Genomic DNA, 14,520 nt, shown 5'->3' with positions numbered 1-14,520 from the left:
GAAAACGCTAGTAAATGGAACTCAGTTAAGTATATTGTCAAGTCATAATAACATTTATAATATGCACTCACAATTAATTATTTTAATTGTAATTATCACATTATAATGACATATGCACTAAAGCTGACATCCAAGCGACTTTCAGCTACAATTATTTTGAAAGTCATCCCAGGAAGCCATCGTGTGCTGTTGTTGACGCATTTGATTCGTTCAGCTCTGTGTACATAAATCCAGTGACAGTGACATCAGCAGGCTGGACGTCTGGACAGACGCCTGTTTTCCTCCTCCAGGATAAAACCATGCGGAGCAGCCTCCGAGGAGACGCTCACACTGTCCTCCTGCAGGAGCTCCACACGGCTCTCCCTCTACACTGCTGATCTCCTGCCGACCTGACGAACAGCACACGACCCGGCCACAGGGAAGCCAAAGGAACTGACAGGAGGCTGAGTGAAATAAAGCGCAGCTTCCTAGCGAAATGTTGGGCAACAGAAAGAAAGCAGCCCCGGTAAAGAACGGAGCCGGGACGTCCGAGTCAAAGGCCATCGATCCTCTGAGGAATCTGGGTGAGTGTTGATGTTACAGCTCCTTAATGTGAATGTTTTTAATGATCAAGGCTTTTCTCTGTGAGAAGGTAACAGTGATAAATCCTCCTGGAGCAGTCACTGACTGGACCCCCCTCCTTTTGATTGCCGGACAGCAGCATTGATGAGGAAATATTTAAGTAGCCTAGTGGGAGATAATCGGAATGTGAGCCTCCACAAGATAAAACATTTAACAGTGAACAGTCAATAAATACTTTTGCCTCAGACTGTTATTTGGAGACCTGTGTTATATACTGTCGGTCAAAAAGAAAGATTGACGCTCTGCAAATTGTACACAAGCTACATGAGCTTTTTAATACGCATTTTAGAAAAAAGCTTTTAGAAAATATTTATATTTAATAAATAATATAATATATACACATTTTATGATCGGAAGTCTAAAAATGAAGCAAGCAGAGCTCGGGCTACCCAGGTGTATGGTGTAAATCAGTGGTTCTCAAAATGGGGTCGAGGGGCTCCCAGGGGTCCTTTAGGGGGATTCAGGAGGTCTCCAGGTATAAGGAAAATAATTTAATTTCACTATAATTCCATCCATTAGTAACACAATGATGGGGATGTGTGACTATTTTGGTCATGGGTTTCAAACACTTTGAGTAATAAATAAAACATCTAAAAAGAAAAGTTCTTAACAGATGGAGTGAATAGATTCACTTACCGATATTAGCACATAAATAATTTTGATATCCATATATTAGGCAATATACACACATCTTTTGCAATAATCCCTCAAATGTGGTTATCAAACCCTTGTGACAAAGATATGACACAGGCAGGATATTTAACAGTTTATTAAACTTAAACAAGAAACAGTTTATTGTCTAAAATGACATTAGTGCACTGAAACAGTAAACTTTCACTGTGAGTAAATTACCCCGGGCATTTTTTTCTGCATTCTCATCTCTAAAAAACAAGTTTGTCTTATTGGAAAACATGTACGCCAGTACCGATATATCTGTGATACGCCAATATCAACCATTGATATCGGCCATGAATATATCAGTCAGGTTCCAGACAAAATCTCATCAAACAGGGGTCTGTGGTCTAATTTGAGACAGTTTTGGGGTCCCTGAAGTGAAAAGGTTTGAGAGCCACTGGTGTAAACACGTGTTATAAATCATGATGTACATACTGTTGAAGTGATGTAACATTATTTAAACTAAAGGTTGCAACAAACGATGAATAGGTTGATTATTTTTACATTTAATTAGAATTAGAGTCCAAGGTGATGTCTTCAAATTGCTTCTTTTATCAGCCCAGCAGTCCAGAATCCGAAGGTATTAAATTTACAATGATATAAGAAAGCAGCAAACCTTACACTGGAGAAGTTGAAACCAGTTAACAGTTTTCCTTCCTGTTTTATAAATGACTTAAAATTGACATCCGTTTTACGCCAACTATTCAAATGATCAACTAATCATTCACTCTAATGATGAAAGTGTCTTAGGGAAAATTCCATGTATGTTTGATTTCATGAAATTAGAGCTAAAAGGTTGACGTACAGTCGTTCATCACTGACTGGAAGTCAGTATACTCTTGTTTATTATATGTTAACAATATTTAGTGTTAGTTGGATCGCTAATATTTCCCAGCATGTTTGTAGAACAATGTTGTAAATTACCTAAAAGTCATACTTAAGTAAAAAAAAAAAAAAGTTATCGTGTTCAAATATTACTTTGGTAAACTTGAAGTCACCGATACAAATAGTATTTGAGTATCTGACATTAAATGTGCAAAAGTATCAAAAAGTATTAAAAGTAATTTTCTGGCACTGTACTCTACTGAACTTAAGTCTCAAAAGTTTGAGTAAAAGTAAATTATACATATATTTACATCTATGTATGTGGTATACTGTATAGTATAGGTCGGCTGATTACCTGCCTGATGGATTATCAGATTCATATCAGATCAGATAATTTAAAATGTCCTGTTTTGGCTCTGATGCAGCAGGCTATCCCAAAAGTAATTAGTAACTAAAGTTATCGAATAACTGTAGTAGAGTAAAAAGTACATTATTTGCCTCCAAAATGTTGTGGTGGGGAAGAATAAAGTAGCAGAAATATGCAACTAAAGTAGAAATACCTCAAAATTGTACTTGTACAGGATTTGATTAAATGTACTTAGTTACATTCCATCGCTTGTTGTAGCTCTCTCAGTAATATACATACTTTTTTGAAGTTACGATCAGAAACTTTTCAAATCACAGAATCCAAAAGGTGGAGGGTGCAGCTCAGGCTGAGCTGTGTGCCCTCGTCTGGCTGCTTCCACTGATCTCTGCACCTACAGCCAGACTAACCAGCTGCAGTAGAGTTTGGCTGCAGACATGGTTGTGTCAGGTTTTATTCCATTTGGCCCTTGTGTTGTCTGTTAGGTAGGCAGGTATGAATATAGCTGGTGTATCCTGGAATCCATCAGAGACAGCACAGTGCAGCTTCTGTTCTGTAGTGACGTGCTGTATATTTGTCCTGACTGATTTTAAACTTTGGTTATATAACAAACATTTACCAGCTGTTCAAGCAAATTTCCTTCTCAACCAAAGGATATATTTAGGGCAACAGGTTTCCAGGTTCCAGTCAGCGCTTTAACTGCTGTACTCCTGCTGCTTTTTGGTGTTTGGTCAGTGTGTTAGCACAGTACACAGCACTAACAAAAAAGCATTTTGATTTAATTGTTAATGCTCAGAGAACTAAAAAACACAAATGGAGATGCTGATGGTTGTGATAATACCTTTTTTAATTAAAATGAAAGGTTTACTCAAGCATTCATATTTGATTTCCAGCCCCATGGTTTGGGATAGCACAAACTCACTCTGTTTTTACAGAAGAATTAGAAGCAGAGATACGACAACACAATCAGTAATTTCCCAATGAAAACTGTCAACAGTGTGTTCGGTGGATTATCCACAATAACTAGGACATTGTGTCTGGAAAGAGATTTTGATGTGCTAATGGTGAATTTTCAATGTTACAAGCAGCACAAATGAAGTTCCATTCACTAGCTTAGTTTTTGGGTTGCTTTTTTCGCAATGTTTTTGCAATTTGGATCAGCTGACCCTTTAACCTTTACCAGGTATTCAGAGCTGTAACCTGTTGTTAAACCAATCAACTTAAACAGTTTTTAGGTTTGTTAGCCAGATAATTAGCCAGTAGGATGGTGATCCTAACTAGTGATTTAGCTCTGGTTTATATGGTAAACAGCAGAGAAGTGAACCATGTCTACTGTTTTCTACAGGTGACTAAGCTGAATCTTCTACCACGTGTTCACAGCTTTGAACCTTTAAAGGATGAGTTTACCCAAAAAATTAAAATCCAGTCTTGATCTACTCACTCCAGTGCTGATGGTGATCTGGTGAAGTTTCATAGTTCACAAAACAAAACAGCATTGCAGCATTCTCCTAAACAACTGAAGTTGCTGGGGATCTCGGAGATCCCAGATTAATTTGAGAAGACAGTATGTACATCCTCAACACACGATGGAGCTTGGCCTTGTGCTTACACTTTTAGATCAACTTTCGTCCTTTTTAAATTGACTTTAAAAAGCTCCCGGGGCCTCTGGAGACTTGGATTACACCTGACTAGCTGTATGGAGATATTTTATGTTTTGTTTTTGTTTGTTTTTTACATTTTAAAACAAGTCCCCAACTACTACAGTTGTGGAAGCTCCACAATTTGTTTTGGTTACGAAACATCACCCAACTTTGCATCATCGTTAGAGTGAGTAGATAATTACTGAATTTTTATTTTGAGGTGAATATAATTGTCATACGATAAATCAAAAGCCTCAAAAGCCTCCACAGATGTGTCTACACAGAAAATACCAGCAGCAGCTTCGAGTCTCTAAATGTCAGAGAAACATACTATATGACATGTAGAGATATAGAGCAGCAGCATCTACAAATATAGATCTGTGGTTGACTTGTCTGTTTACAACATCCAGCTGAACGCACTCAAACAGTGTGATGTACAACTGCAACAAAGGCTTTTTAACACTATAAATTAATCTACCAATTATTTGTCTTGATTCGTAAATAGTTTAGTCTATAAAATGTAGAGAAAAAAAGGACAAATGCTTGTCATAGGCATGTAGAAGGCAACATGATGTCTTAACACTGCTTGTGTTGTTTTACTCACAGTTAGACAATCCAAGTGTATTCAGAATGGCTGACACGCAATACTGTTATTAAAATGTCTTTATCATCCCTGATTACTGTACTGTGGAGATGGGTGTGTTTGTTTGTTCTTCAGTGTTTCTACTTCACTGGGACTTTTATTCTGCACTAGCTGAGTTCTGAGTGTTTTCAGCCTCCTGTGATCTGTGAATCAATTTCTGTCCTGTAATCTACTCTGAATATGTGCAGGATGTGAATTCAATCCTCAAAATAAAAATGCCAAACACAGCTTGGTAGAAATAACTCATTTTCCAAAGGTGTTAAGCCTGAGCTTGGTCTCTGCATATAATATATTGTGTTACAAAAATGTCCAAACCTGTTTCCATTAACCAAAGTTCTGTCTGACAAGATTTGATTAAAGCAGTCTATCAGAACACAATTTCGGACTTCTGAATGCTCCCATAATGTACATTTTAATTTATACAGCTTCGAAAAAAACGTGTCCATGTCAGTGTTTACTAACTGCACACAGTACTTATCCTTGTAATGACTCTGATCTTAAAAACAGTTCAGTTAAGTTAATCAGTTAAGCTAGTGGTTCTCAACCTTTTTTGCACCAGCAGCCCCTGGAGGGCCATACCTCCTCCAATGAGAAACACTGAGTTCAGCAGTAGTTACAGAATACAACCTGCACTGTTTAATCTGAAAACATTTAGATGTGCTAACATTTAAAGTTCATTAATATTATTTAAGGAAGTGTTCATCATTTTGAGAAAGACACTTAATTTGCTTTCTTAGAGTGTTAAGAGGAGAAGAATACCATACGTAACACACAGACGTGAGATTTATATCTAACTTCTCATCTGCCTGTTGGAGTGAAAGTAAATATGCACATTTTGCCCACATTTCAAAATGTTGTTTTAAAGGTCCCATATTATACTCACTTCCAGGTTCATACTTTTAATTTGGGTGTCTACTAGAAAATGTTACATGCTTTATCATTATTATTCACATTATTTCTCTCATACTGTCCATTGCATCTCTTCAGTCTCTATCTGATCTGTCAGTTCTCACAGGCCTAAGCAGGCACAGCCCACTATGTTTCTCTGCTGTGCTGGTGGTGTTGCTGAACCTTAAGAAAGTCCTTCCGACTTCCTTAAGATTCCATTTCTGAAAATGGGCTGTGTGCACTTCTTTGTGGATTGAGTGTTTTGAGACTGTCACAGTATTTACTGTATCTCACACCTAGACCATATTTCTAATCAAAAATACATGGAAATCTTACTTTCTACAATATGGGTCCTTTAAAATAAAACCTGAGCATTAAGAACTAAAACAAAAATACTAAGGGAAATATATAGAAATGTATTATGTAGCGATGTCGTAGAAGTCAATATATGAGTTGTAACAATATTTGAGAATGTATCGCCTAATTTTTGTATGATTTTCACTTTGAGCAGCTTGTCATTCATTTATCTGAGTGACAAAAAACATTCAATAATAATTCAGATGAATGTTTTCATTACTCGAGCCAGTGACTTTTATTGAGTGTCAGCCACTTAGATAAGGCACAGACAGACGAGTAATTACCTCTCAGAGCTGTGAAGGGGTTACTGTGTGTGTGTATGTGTGTGTGTGTGTGTGTATGTGTTCATGTATATGAGCTGTCTTTGTCCAAGGGGACTGCAGAGCCAACTTCATTGGCTGTGAACGCCATCCAGCACAATAAAGAGATTACTCTCCAGAGGGAGACAGATGACCAGCGGGAAAGACATGTAGCGATACCTCTGGTCATGGCTCTGAAATCGTGGTCCTACGCCGCACTGTGAGAGAAGGAGAGAGAAGATAACCTGCAGGACAAAATTCTGACACTGTTTGTAAAATCCTGTATGATAGCAAGCTCCAGAGGGTCCTGACCTTTGACCTTCCTGTAATAGAAGCAAGAAAAAAGAGGATTTTCCCACTGTGCTAAAGATGCATTGTATCATAATGCTTTATATAAATTTATCTGGTAAATTAACTTTTTCAAAAGTTTGGAGAATGTATTTGTGTTTACTCTGACCCAGAATCAGCTGTGTCTCTCTGTTCTGTGCCTCAGTTACAAAGGCTCAGGGAAAGGTCACTTTGTAAAAGCCCTGTATGGCATATTAGTAAGGTCCCCCTACTACAGACTTGAATCCTTGACAAGTACATTTCCATTTACCACAAGCTAGAATGATGTGAGCAGAAAACATGATCCTATATTGTATCACTGGTTTTTGTGTGTATTAGTGCAGCACAATGGTTTTGTGTGTGCATTTAGTGTGTTTGGCCTTTATTTCAACTCCTTTGATAGAGAGTAAACATTATCACATTGTAGGTGTGTAGTACAGCAGTTGCTGTTGCAGCAATATCATTAGTCAAACCACAGAACACTCTGTATTGGGGGTACACACACACACACACACACACACACACACACACACACCTGCTGAATTTCTCCCTCTACGGTAATGTTGCTCTCCTCATTTACAGTAACTAAGTGCTGCATACAGGGGAGTGAGTGTGTGTGTTTTCCCAGTATCAAGACGCCTTTGTGAGTGTAGTGGCCCAGCCCTTCCCAAACCACACTGAGACTTCTGTTTTCGTCACTGAGTCCTGCTTACTCAGCATAGGATTCATCAGTAACTGTGAAGGAGAGCTTAAAGACCATGTACTCCTTTTGCTAGACAATATGATGAATAACTTCATAGTATCTCCCTCAGTACACATACACATATGGTCATGTATGGTTGCTATATTATAATGAAGCCACAGGGCCCCCTTAGAGCCCATTTAAAGGCCTCTCCTCAAAGGAAATTTGAGATAACTTACATTCCACACATTCTATTAGTTACTATAATTACTGAACTGTCATTGATTAGATTGCTTGGCTTGAAGTGGGGACTCAGTAGTCAAAGGAAACATCCCATAACAGGTCTTCAGTCACAGCTCAGGGCTTTTTTTTACGCATCAGTTGCCACATGACAGGAGTAAAATTGGTTTTAGCATTACAGCTATAGCTAAAGTTAAAGCTGCATTAAATTACTTTTGGCCAGTTGGGGACAGTGGAACAAGCTGTAAACACCACACTGACATTTCATCTTATAAAGTGTGAACGTGTCAGCAAACAATTTGCTTTTTTGAGTTAGATGAGAGGAGTGATAACACTCATGCCTGTGTGTTCAGTATAGAGCTAGGAACCCAGCTTAGCTATAAAAAAAACAGCAGGAGAATACAGCTAGCTTGGCTGTGTCCAAAGTTTAAAAAATATATATATGCGTACCAAAACCAAAAATACATCATCCATGCAACTCTCTGTTACCCTACCTGTTGCGTAGTGTGCGTACAGCTTACTTGACTGCCCCCAAATGGCGAAAATAGAATGCATGCAGCTTTAACATTTGTGATGTTATATTTATCAGAAATGCTAAGGCCTATTTTTCTTCATAATAAATTAAGCTTATCGCCTCCAGACTACAGCTCCATTCTCTACATTCTTAAGAGACAAACATGCACTGTAAACGATTGTCCTGTAGATTAACAGTAAAATACTGGCAGCAGGGTTGCCAGTATTCTACTGTTATTTTTACAGTTCCCCTACTGTTATCTACTTTACAGTATGTTACTGTAATAAAACCATATACTGAATTACAGTACATTGCTCTATTTTCTTGATTTTTACATTAGACTAAAACACGGTTTAGTGCTGTATGAATTCACAGTATACTACTGCAGGGTAGTCGCAATATATATTTTTTTCCATTAACAATGGAATTTTTACTATAATCCCAAATACAATACCATGCAGTCTTTTTTGAAAATAGAGCATATTACTGGCTGAAAGCCAATTACTATGAATTAAGCGCTGTCTTCACTGTAACCTTGATTAGAAATTTAATATATACTGAATGAGTTAGTTAATTAAAAGACAGCAATGAAAAAAAGTGTACAAGAAGAGACTTAGAAAATATCAATTATGTAACCTTTATTTAAACATTAACACCAACAGCAATACTTAATTGGTTAACAAAATAATAAAACAAATTCAACAGTTTTAGCGTAACTGGTTCGCTCAGTTTTGGAGACATCTGCCATAGAGATACAATGTACAATGGAGCCATCTAAACATAATAATAAAATATAACATTAAAATAAATAATAAAAAAACATATCTTAACATAAAGAGAATGCTCTGAGTCCTAAACATTACTGATCTAGTGTCTGCCAAGAATTTGCTGACTGTTATACAGACAATAACATCAAAAGGCTAAACAGAACATATATATACAACAGCACAAGTGAACACGGTCCCTTCTTGTTTACTGTACATACACACAGGTTTTTCTGCAGCTACATTATAAATATTCACTTTTTTTTAGTGCAATATAACATATTTAACAAGAACACATACATAACTGACAACAAAAAATGGGAAATAACAGTGGCTGCGACGGTGTAAAGTGCCTGTGTTTAGAGCTCTCACTGACCTATACAAAATTCCACTCAAAGTCCATGAGGTTCTTCAGAAGAGTGGACACACAGGGATTGACTGTGACAGACTTCTTCTGAACAGCTCTCCCCGTCTTCTTGGAGATGATCTTGCCCCGGCCAGCTTTGGACCCTCTTTCCGGGTTGATTCCAATGAAGCGCCTGAAAACACAGTAGTCTGACATTAGAGGTTGCTGCAAAATTTTTGAATGACCTTTTGCAGTCAGGCAAGACACACATGAAAACTGAATTTGGAATATGCCTATGAATTCTCATGTGCTTTACATATGCAGATAGAGTGGTGTATTCACTAGAACAGACCTGGCATGGGAACATTTTGACAGCAAATCCAACAATGATAAAAACTGCCAATACACACACAAAAACAGCTTTAGCTCACGTTTTAGCGTGATTCTTGTTAATGCAAACATGAAATCAAAGAGCTAAGCAGTTCAAGCAGTCTTATTGTGTAGTTAAAGTTGGCTAACTCTCTCTGTAGGCTAACATCAGCACATCAAATCAAACAATAACACTGAACAAACAAAAAAACAAAATGACTAAGTTATTTGAAGTAGAAATCTGCCTTACCTACAAAATAATTATAAAAAAGCAGGCTAAATGTTACTGCTGTAGCTGGCCAGTCACCGCATGGCAAGTTAAGAGTACCACATGAAACTGACCAATCACAGTTTAACTATAGTAAAATCAGTATAAAAACCATCACCAATCAAATAGAATGTAGTTCAACTTACTGTATGATTTGCTCAAAAAGTGCAGGATTCAGATGAATAATCCAAGAAAAGATAGACCAGAGTTGGCTTCAGGACTCCAACGTGTTGTGACGTGTCTCCTCTAGAAATACAGTAGCGTTCCGTATTTGCACGGCCTCTCTGCTGTTGATTCTAACATCGCTCCCAGAATGCAATGGTACTTACGGTATATTACAGTATTTTATGGGAAATGGAAAGCTACCCAAAAATATTGGCCAGAATGCATTGTTTTCTACAGTATAATACTGTTTTAATGAAAAACAGTATGTTACTGTCACAATTTGGCTGTTTTCTTACAGCAATTTGTTACAGTGTGAGAGTGATATTGATCTCTTAAAGGTGCAATATGGAAGAATTGTCCACCTGTCAAATTAATTCTCCAAATCTATAGGGGGCAGCATATCACCAGAGTAACTGCTACCTGGTGCTAACTACCTGCCATTAGCTAGTTAGCTCTGTTAGCCATGCAGGTAGCAGTCCAGACAGTGGGCTCGGAGCAGTGGGGGAGTGTTGGTGTTTACACTGCTAACACAGGGGCTTTGGGCCATTAAGAGCTGGGGCTAGCTGGTTAGCATGCTAACGTCAGTAGAAACAAATCTCAGCAACAATACATAGAGGTCATAACACACAATCTGTTATTTCTTCACATTCTGTTGATAATTTTCATTAATTTTTTTAATCTTTTCAACAAAAATTCTTACATACTGCACATTTAACTAACTCCCAATCCAAGACAGCCACTGTACTTATCATCCCAGCTCCGACTCACGTACTGCTAGTGAAGAAACAAGCCCAGAGATCAGTCATCATCTGGGTGTGGGTGGGTTAACAGATGTTGCACGGTCAAACTGAGAATATACGAAGGAGGATTTAACTACAGCTGGATGTTTACGTGAGTTATCAGGAGATCATTTAAAATCCAGGAACTGACCATACTTTTGTTTTGTGTGTCCTCTTTGCATGATGATAACTGTCAACTATTGCCTCGTGTAAATATTTGTCACTGGTTTCAGTCCCTAGATGTGGAGCCAGAGTTATTCATCACCCAAAGCATTTGTCATTTGGAGGTTTTGAAGGTAGACGACAATGCAGGTCTTACTGAAGTGAAATCGATATAAACATATGTATCCACATATCTGAATCCTTGTTTTGCAGAATGTTATATTCTCAAATTCAAACAGCATTTAGAAACCAAAATTATTGAAAAGTGTTCATTTTTAACAGACAAATGCTGCTTAAAGATATAATATGTGACATGTCTGCATTAAATGTCCAAAAATGGCCAGACCTTTGTTATTGTGTTGAATGTTCAACAAAATCCACAGTTTACTATAGGAAACAGTGTGTTTATAAAAAGTAATGGATAGAGTGTCATACCCTTAGGAATCTACTTAACAGTATGGAGAGATTAGCAGTTATCATTATCGGGCTATACATGCAGTTACACTGCTTCACATAACGTCTGCAAATGAACAAATGTATGGGTTACAAAATCTGTTCTGGTTTAAATACAGGCACATTTAGCTGAAAGACACACCTCATTGGTCATCTTTGTAAAAGATGTTACAGGATAAGTCTTTCATAACAGGCCAAAGGCACTAAGCTAACTAGAATTTCCTCTCTTCTGAAATCAGAAGTCCTCCCTGTCTCACCTCAGCACCAAACAATCTTTGTATATCAGTCTCTCTCTCCTCACCCCACTCTCACTCTCTACTTTTTCAAGCAATTCTCACTTTCTCTATACCATGTCATCTTTAGCCACACCCAACTGCTAGTTGAGGACCAAAATCTCAGAATTACAGAGCTCCCATTCGAGCCACTGCAGTCCAACAGATGCATGTACACTGAATTCTAATTCTGACTATGCTCTACTTTTATTTCTCTCCTTTTCTCTCCTCACTCCCCACTTTCTTTCAGTGCTCCTGAGATCAGATCACATTCTGCCATCCTGTACACAATCAAGTACAGTTTTCATGACGTATCTGTCTTTATTTAACCATCTTTTTCTGTTTCCTTTCCAGGAGTGCAGGAGGATGAAAATGTGAAGCGGATGTTGCAGGGCTCCAGTATGGTGAAGGTAAAGCTTTTACTAATAATGAACTAATAGAAGTTGTTAGCAGTAGCAGATAGTAGTAATAAAATGAATGAGATCTAATGGAGTCATTTGTCACATGTAAAGGTCCGCTCGCCTCGCTGGCAGAAGCGTCGAACTCTGAAGCTGTTGGAAGACGGCATCACTGTCTGGTGTCAGTCCCACAAAACCTCGAGCCGGGCCAAGGAGCAACAGTCCTGTAAGTGTGTTGTGTGTGTGTGTGTGTGTGTGTGTGTGTGTGTGTAAGAGGGAAAGATTGAGTGTGTGTTCTTTTATATGAATTAAAGTCAAATTACTGATCTTTTTTCCTTCTGAACAAATTTAAGTCCATCACTTTTTGTGTCTATGTTACATCAACACCGAAGAGAGACTACCCTAAGGCTACCCTATTGACCCATCATCTCATCTCCCCCCTCTATAAGACAGCATGCTTTATGGGGTAAGGGTAACCATTCAGAACAGCTGTGAAGCTGTGAGCTCTGAACACTTTTGCCTTTGGACGTGGTCAGCCGAAACCAATACAAACTAGTTTTAAGTATATCCTTGCCTTTAGACATACTGACACACCTGCCCACATCAGTGGCAATAGAGCAGGACATTACCTTACCTGATTAGATTGAATTGTGTGGAATAGATCCGTCGGTCCACCGTGCCAAATAACATCTGGTCTTGCCTACCCATGAATACAACACATTCCCAATTCCATGTTCACATTAGCAATAATTAAAATGCCACATCTGGTTAGATTTTCAAAAATAATAGCATAAAAACTACTTGGTTACATTTAAGAAAAAAGGTAATGGTTTGCTTTCAAGAAGCTCTACAGTATGTAACAATTTGTAGCAATTTACATGTACTAATTACCTTTTTATTGGCCATATGTGAGCAGATTGTAAGGTGACGTGAAAAATGATACCTTCCCCATCTCTCTCGGTTGCCTATACGAGCCTGTGGATGATTTGTTGACATGTGCTGCTGGACTGTGGATAATCTTTGTGAAGCACTCGGGTCAGATTTTCCATGACAGTCCAGAGGATGTGACTTTATGCACGTTCTTGAGTGCCTTGTCTCAGTGCCTCTCTCTGCTCCTCTAACAGAGAGCAACAGTGGCTAACGTTAGTTGAGTTAGTGACAGACTTCCAGCACAACATAGAAGTTCCACAGAGCCCCTTTAAATTAACTCCTTCCTTAAAACAATCATCACTGACTATTGGCTTCACAAGGGATTCAAACCCTGGTCTCTAGGTGAAAGTCCTTTATATATCTTGGGATGATCTAGATGGAATGTGCTGTATCGCTCCTGGTGAGCGGCTCCCATCTTGCATGGCAGCCTCTTTCATCAGGGTATGAATATGTGTGTGAATGTGTTGTAAAGCACTTTGAGTGCTTGATAAACTAGAAAAGCATTCTATAAACTCAGTCCTTTTTAACATTTGTAACTGAGTGGATCCATGAGCCTCTCCCACATACATTGAACACTGTAAAATTAGTTTTGTAAAATCCCCCTTTAAGAGGCCCCACCCAAAGGTTAAGAACCATCTCTGTGTGATGATTGGTAACAAGCAGGCCTTTCCTTTGAATAGTTAGTGTTTCACAAGAGCTCAGTGCTCTGACTGGGCATGTAAGGTGAAACATGGACATACAGTATCTATTTTTGTTAACTTTAAATGCTACTTACTGCTCTAGACTCGCTTACACAGCTACCCTCCCTCTCATCACTATCTGAGGGTCACCCATGGTGCCTTGATTACAGAGCTCATCTATTTTGAGCCTAAAATGGCAGCCCATCCTGCTGTAGTTCAAACAGTGAGATTATAGGACATTATATGGTGATGGGAGTCAGCCCTGAGCCTGTGGTTTTGTTCCATATAGTTATCATACGGCTCACCCACTAAGTTAGCCTCCCGAGTGCAGTACAGGCCTTTAATTGCCACAAGACTAGATTTGCTTGTGATGTGGCACAGTGTGTGTTTGGCATGCAGGTTTGTGTGTGTGTGTGTGTGTGTGTGTGTGTGTGTGTGTGTGTGTGTGTGTGTGTGTGTGTCTCAAGGCATGCATATTGCTTTCATGACAACCAGTATCTTTACAGATGTGTCCCTCTAGAGAACTTCTAAGTTTTAATTAATCATATAGTTTGTTCTCACCCTTCACCACACACTCACAGGCTAAAGTTAAATTTTGATTTGCTCATTCATGTCTTGTTTTTAGCTGACTCATTTGTATTATATACTCCTCTCTGATCCACAGCTGCTTCCGTTAACTCTTTAGTAGATTTAGTTGGACTTGACATGTGGATATGAGAAAGTGGTAGCTTGTCATCCACACCCAGTAATTTATCCCATTAGTCTTAGCTCAAATGTGTTTATTCTGTAACATGACTGGGTGGTCTAGTGCAGTGGTTTCCAACCTTTTTTCTTGTGGCCATTTAAACTGAGGTCTAAC

General features: G+C 38.4%; 1 protein-coding gene across 1 annotated transcript in view; it reads left to right on the top strand.

The window, feature by feature from the left end:
- Positions 1 to 281: 281 nt before the first annotated feature.
- The window catches only part of LOC141016061 (1-phosphatidylinositol 4,5-bisphosphate phosphodiesterase delta-3-A-like), a 33,371-nt gene continuing 19,132 nt past the window's right edge, over positions 282 to 14,520 (top strand). The window contains exons 1-3 of the mRNA XM_073490313.1: positions 282 to 563; positions 12,008 to 12,063; positions 12,166 to 12,277. Of these exons, the coding sequence (XP_073346414.1) occupies positions 476 to 563; positions 12,008 to 12,063; positions 12,166 to 12,277 (256 nt within the window). The 5' untranslated portion in view covers positions 282 to 475. The remainder of the gene's footprint in view (positions 564 to 12,007; positions 12,064 to 12,165; positions 12,278 to 14,520) is intronic.

Source organism: Pagrus major, chromosome 20, assembly GCF_040436345.1.
Source record: "Pagrus major chromosome 20, Pma_NU_1.0".
Lineage (NCBI taxonomy): Eukaryota > Metazoa > Chordata > Actinopteri > Spariformes > Sparidae > Pagrus > Pagrus major.
Note: the sequence above shows the minus strand (reverse complement) of the source record. Positions and strands in the feature narration are given on the sequence as shown.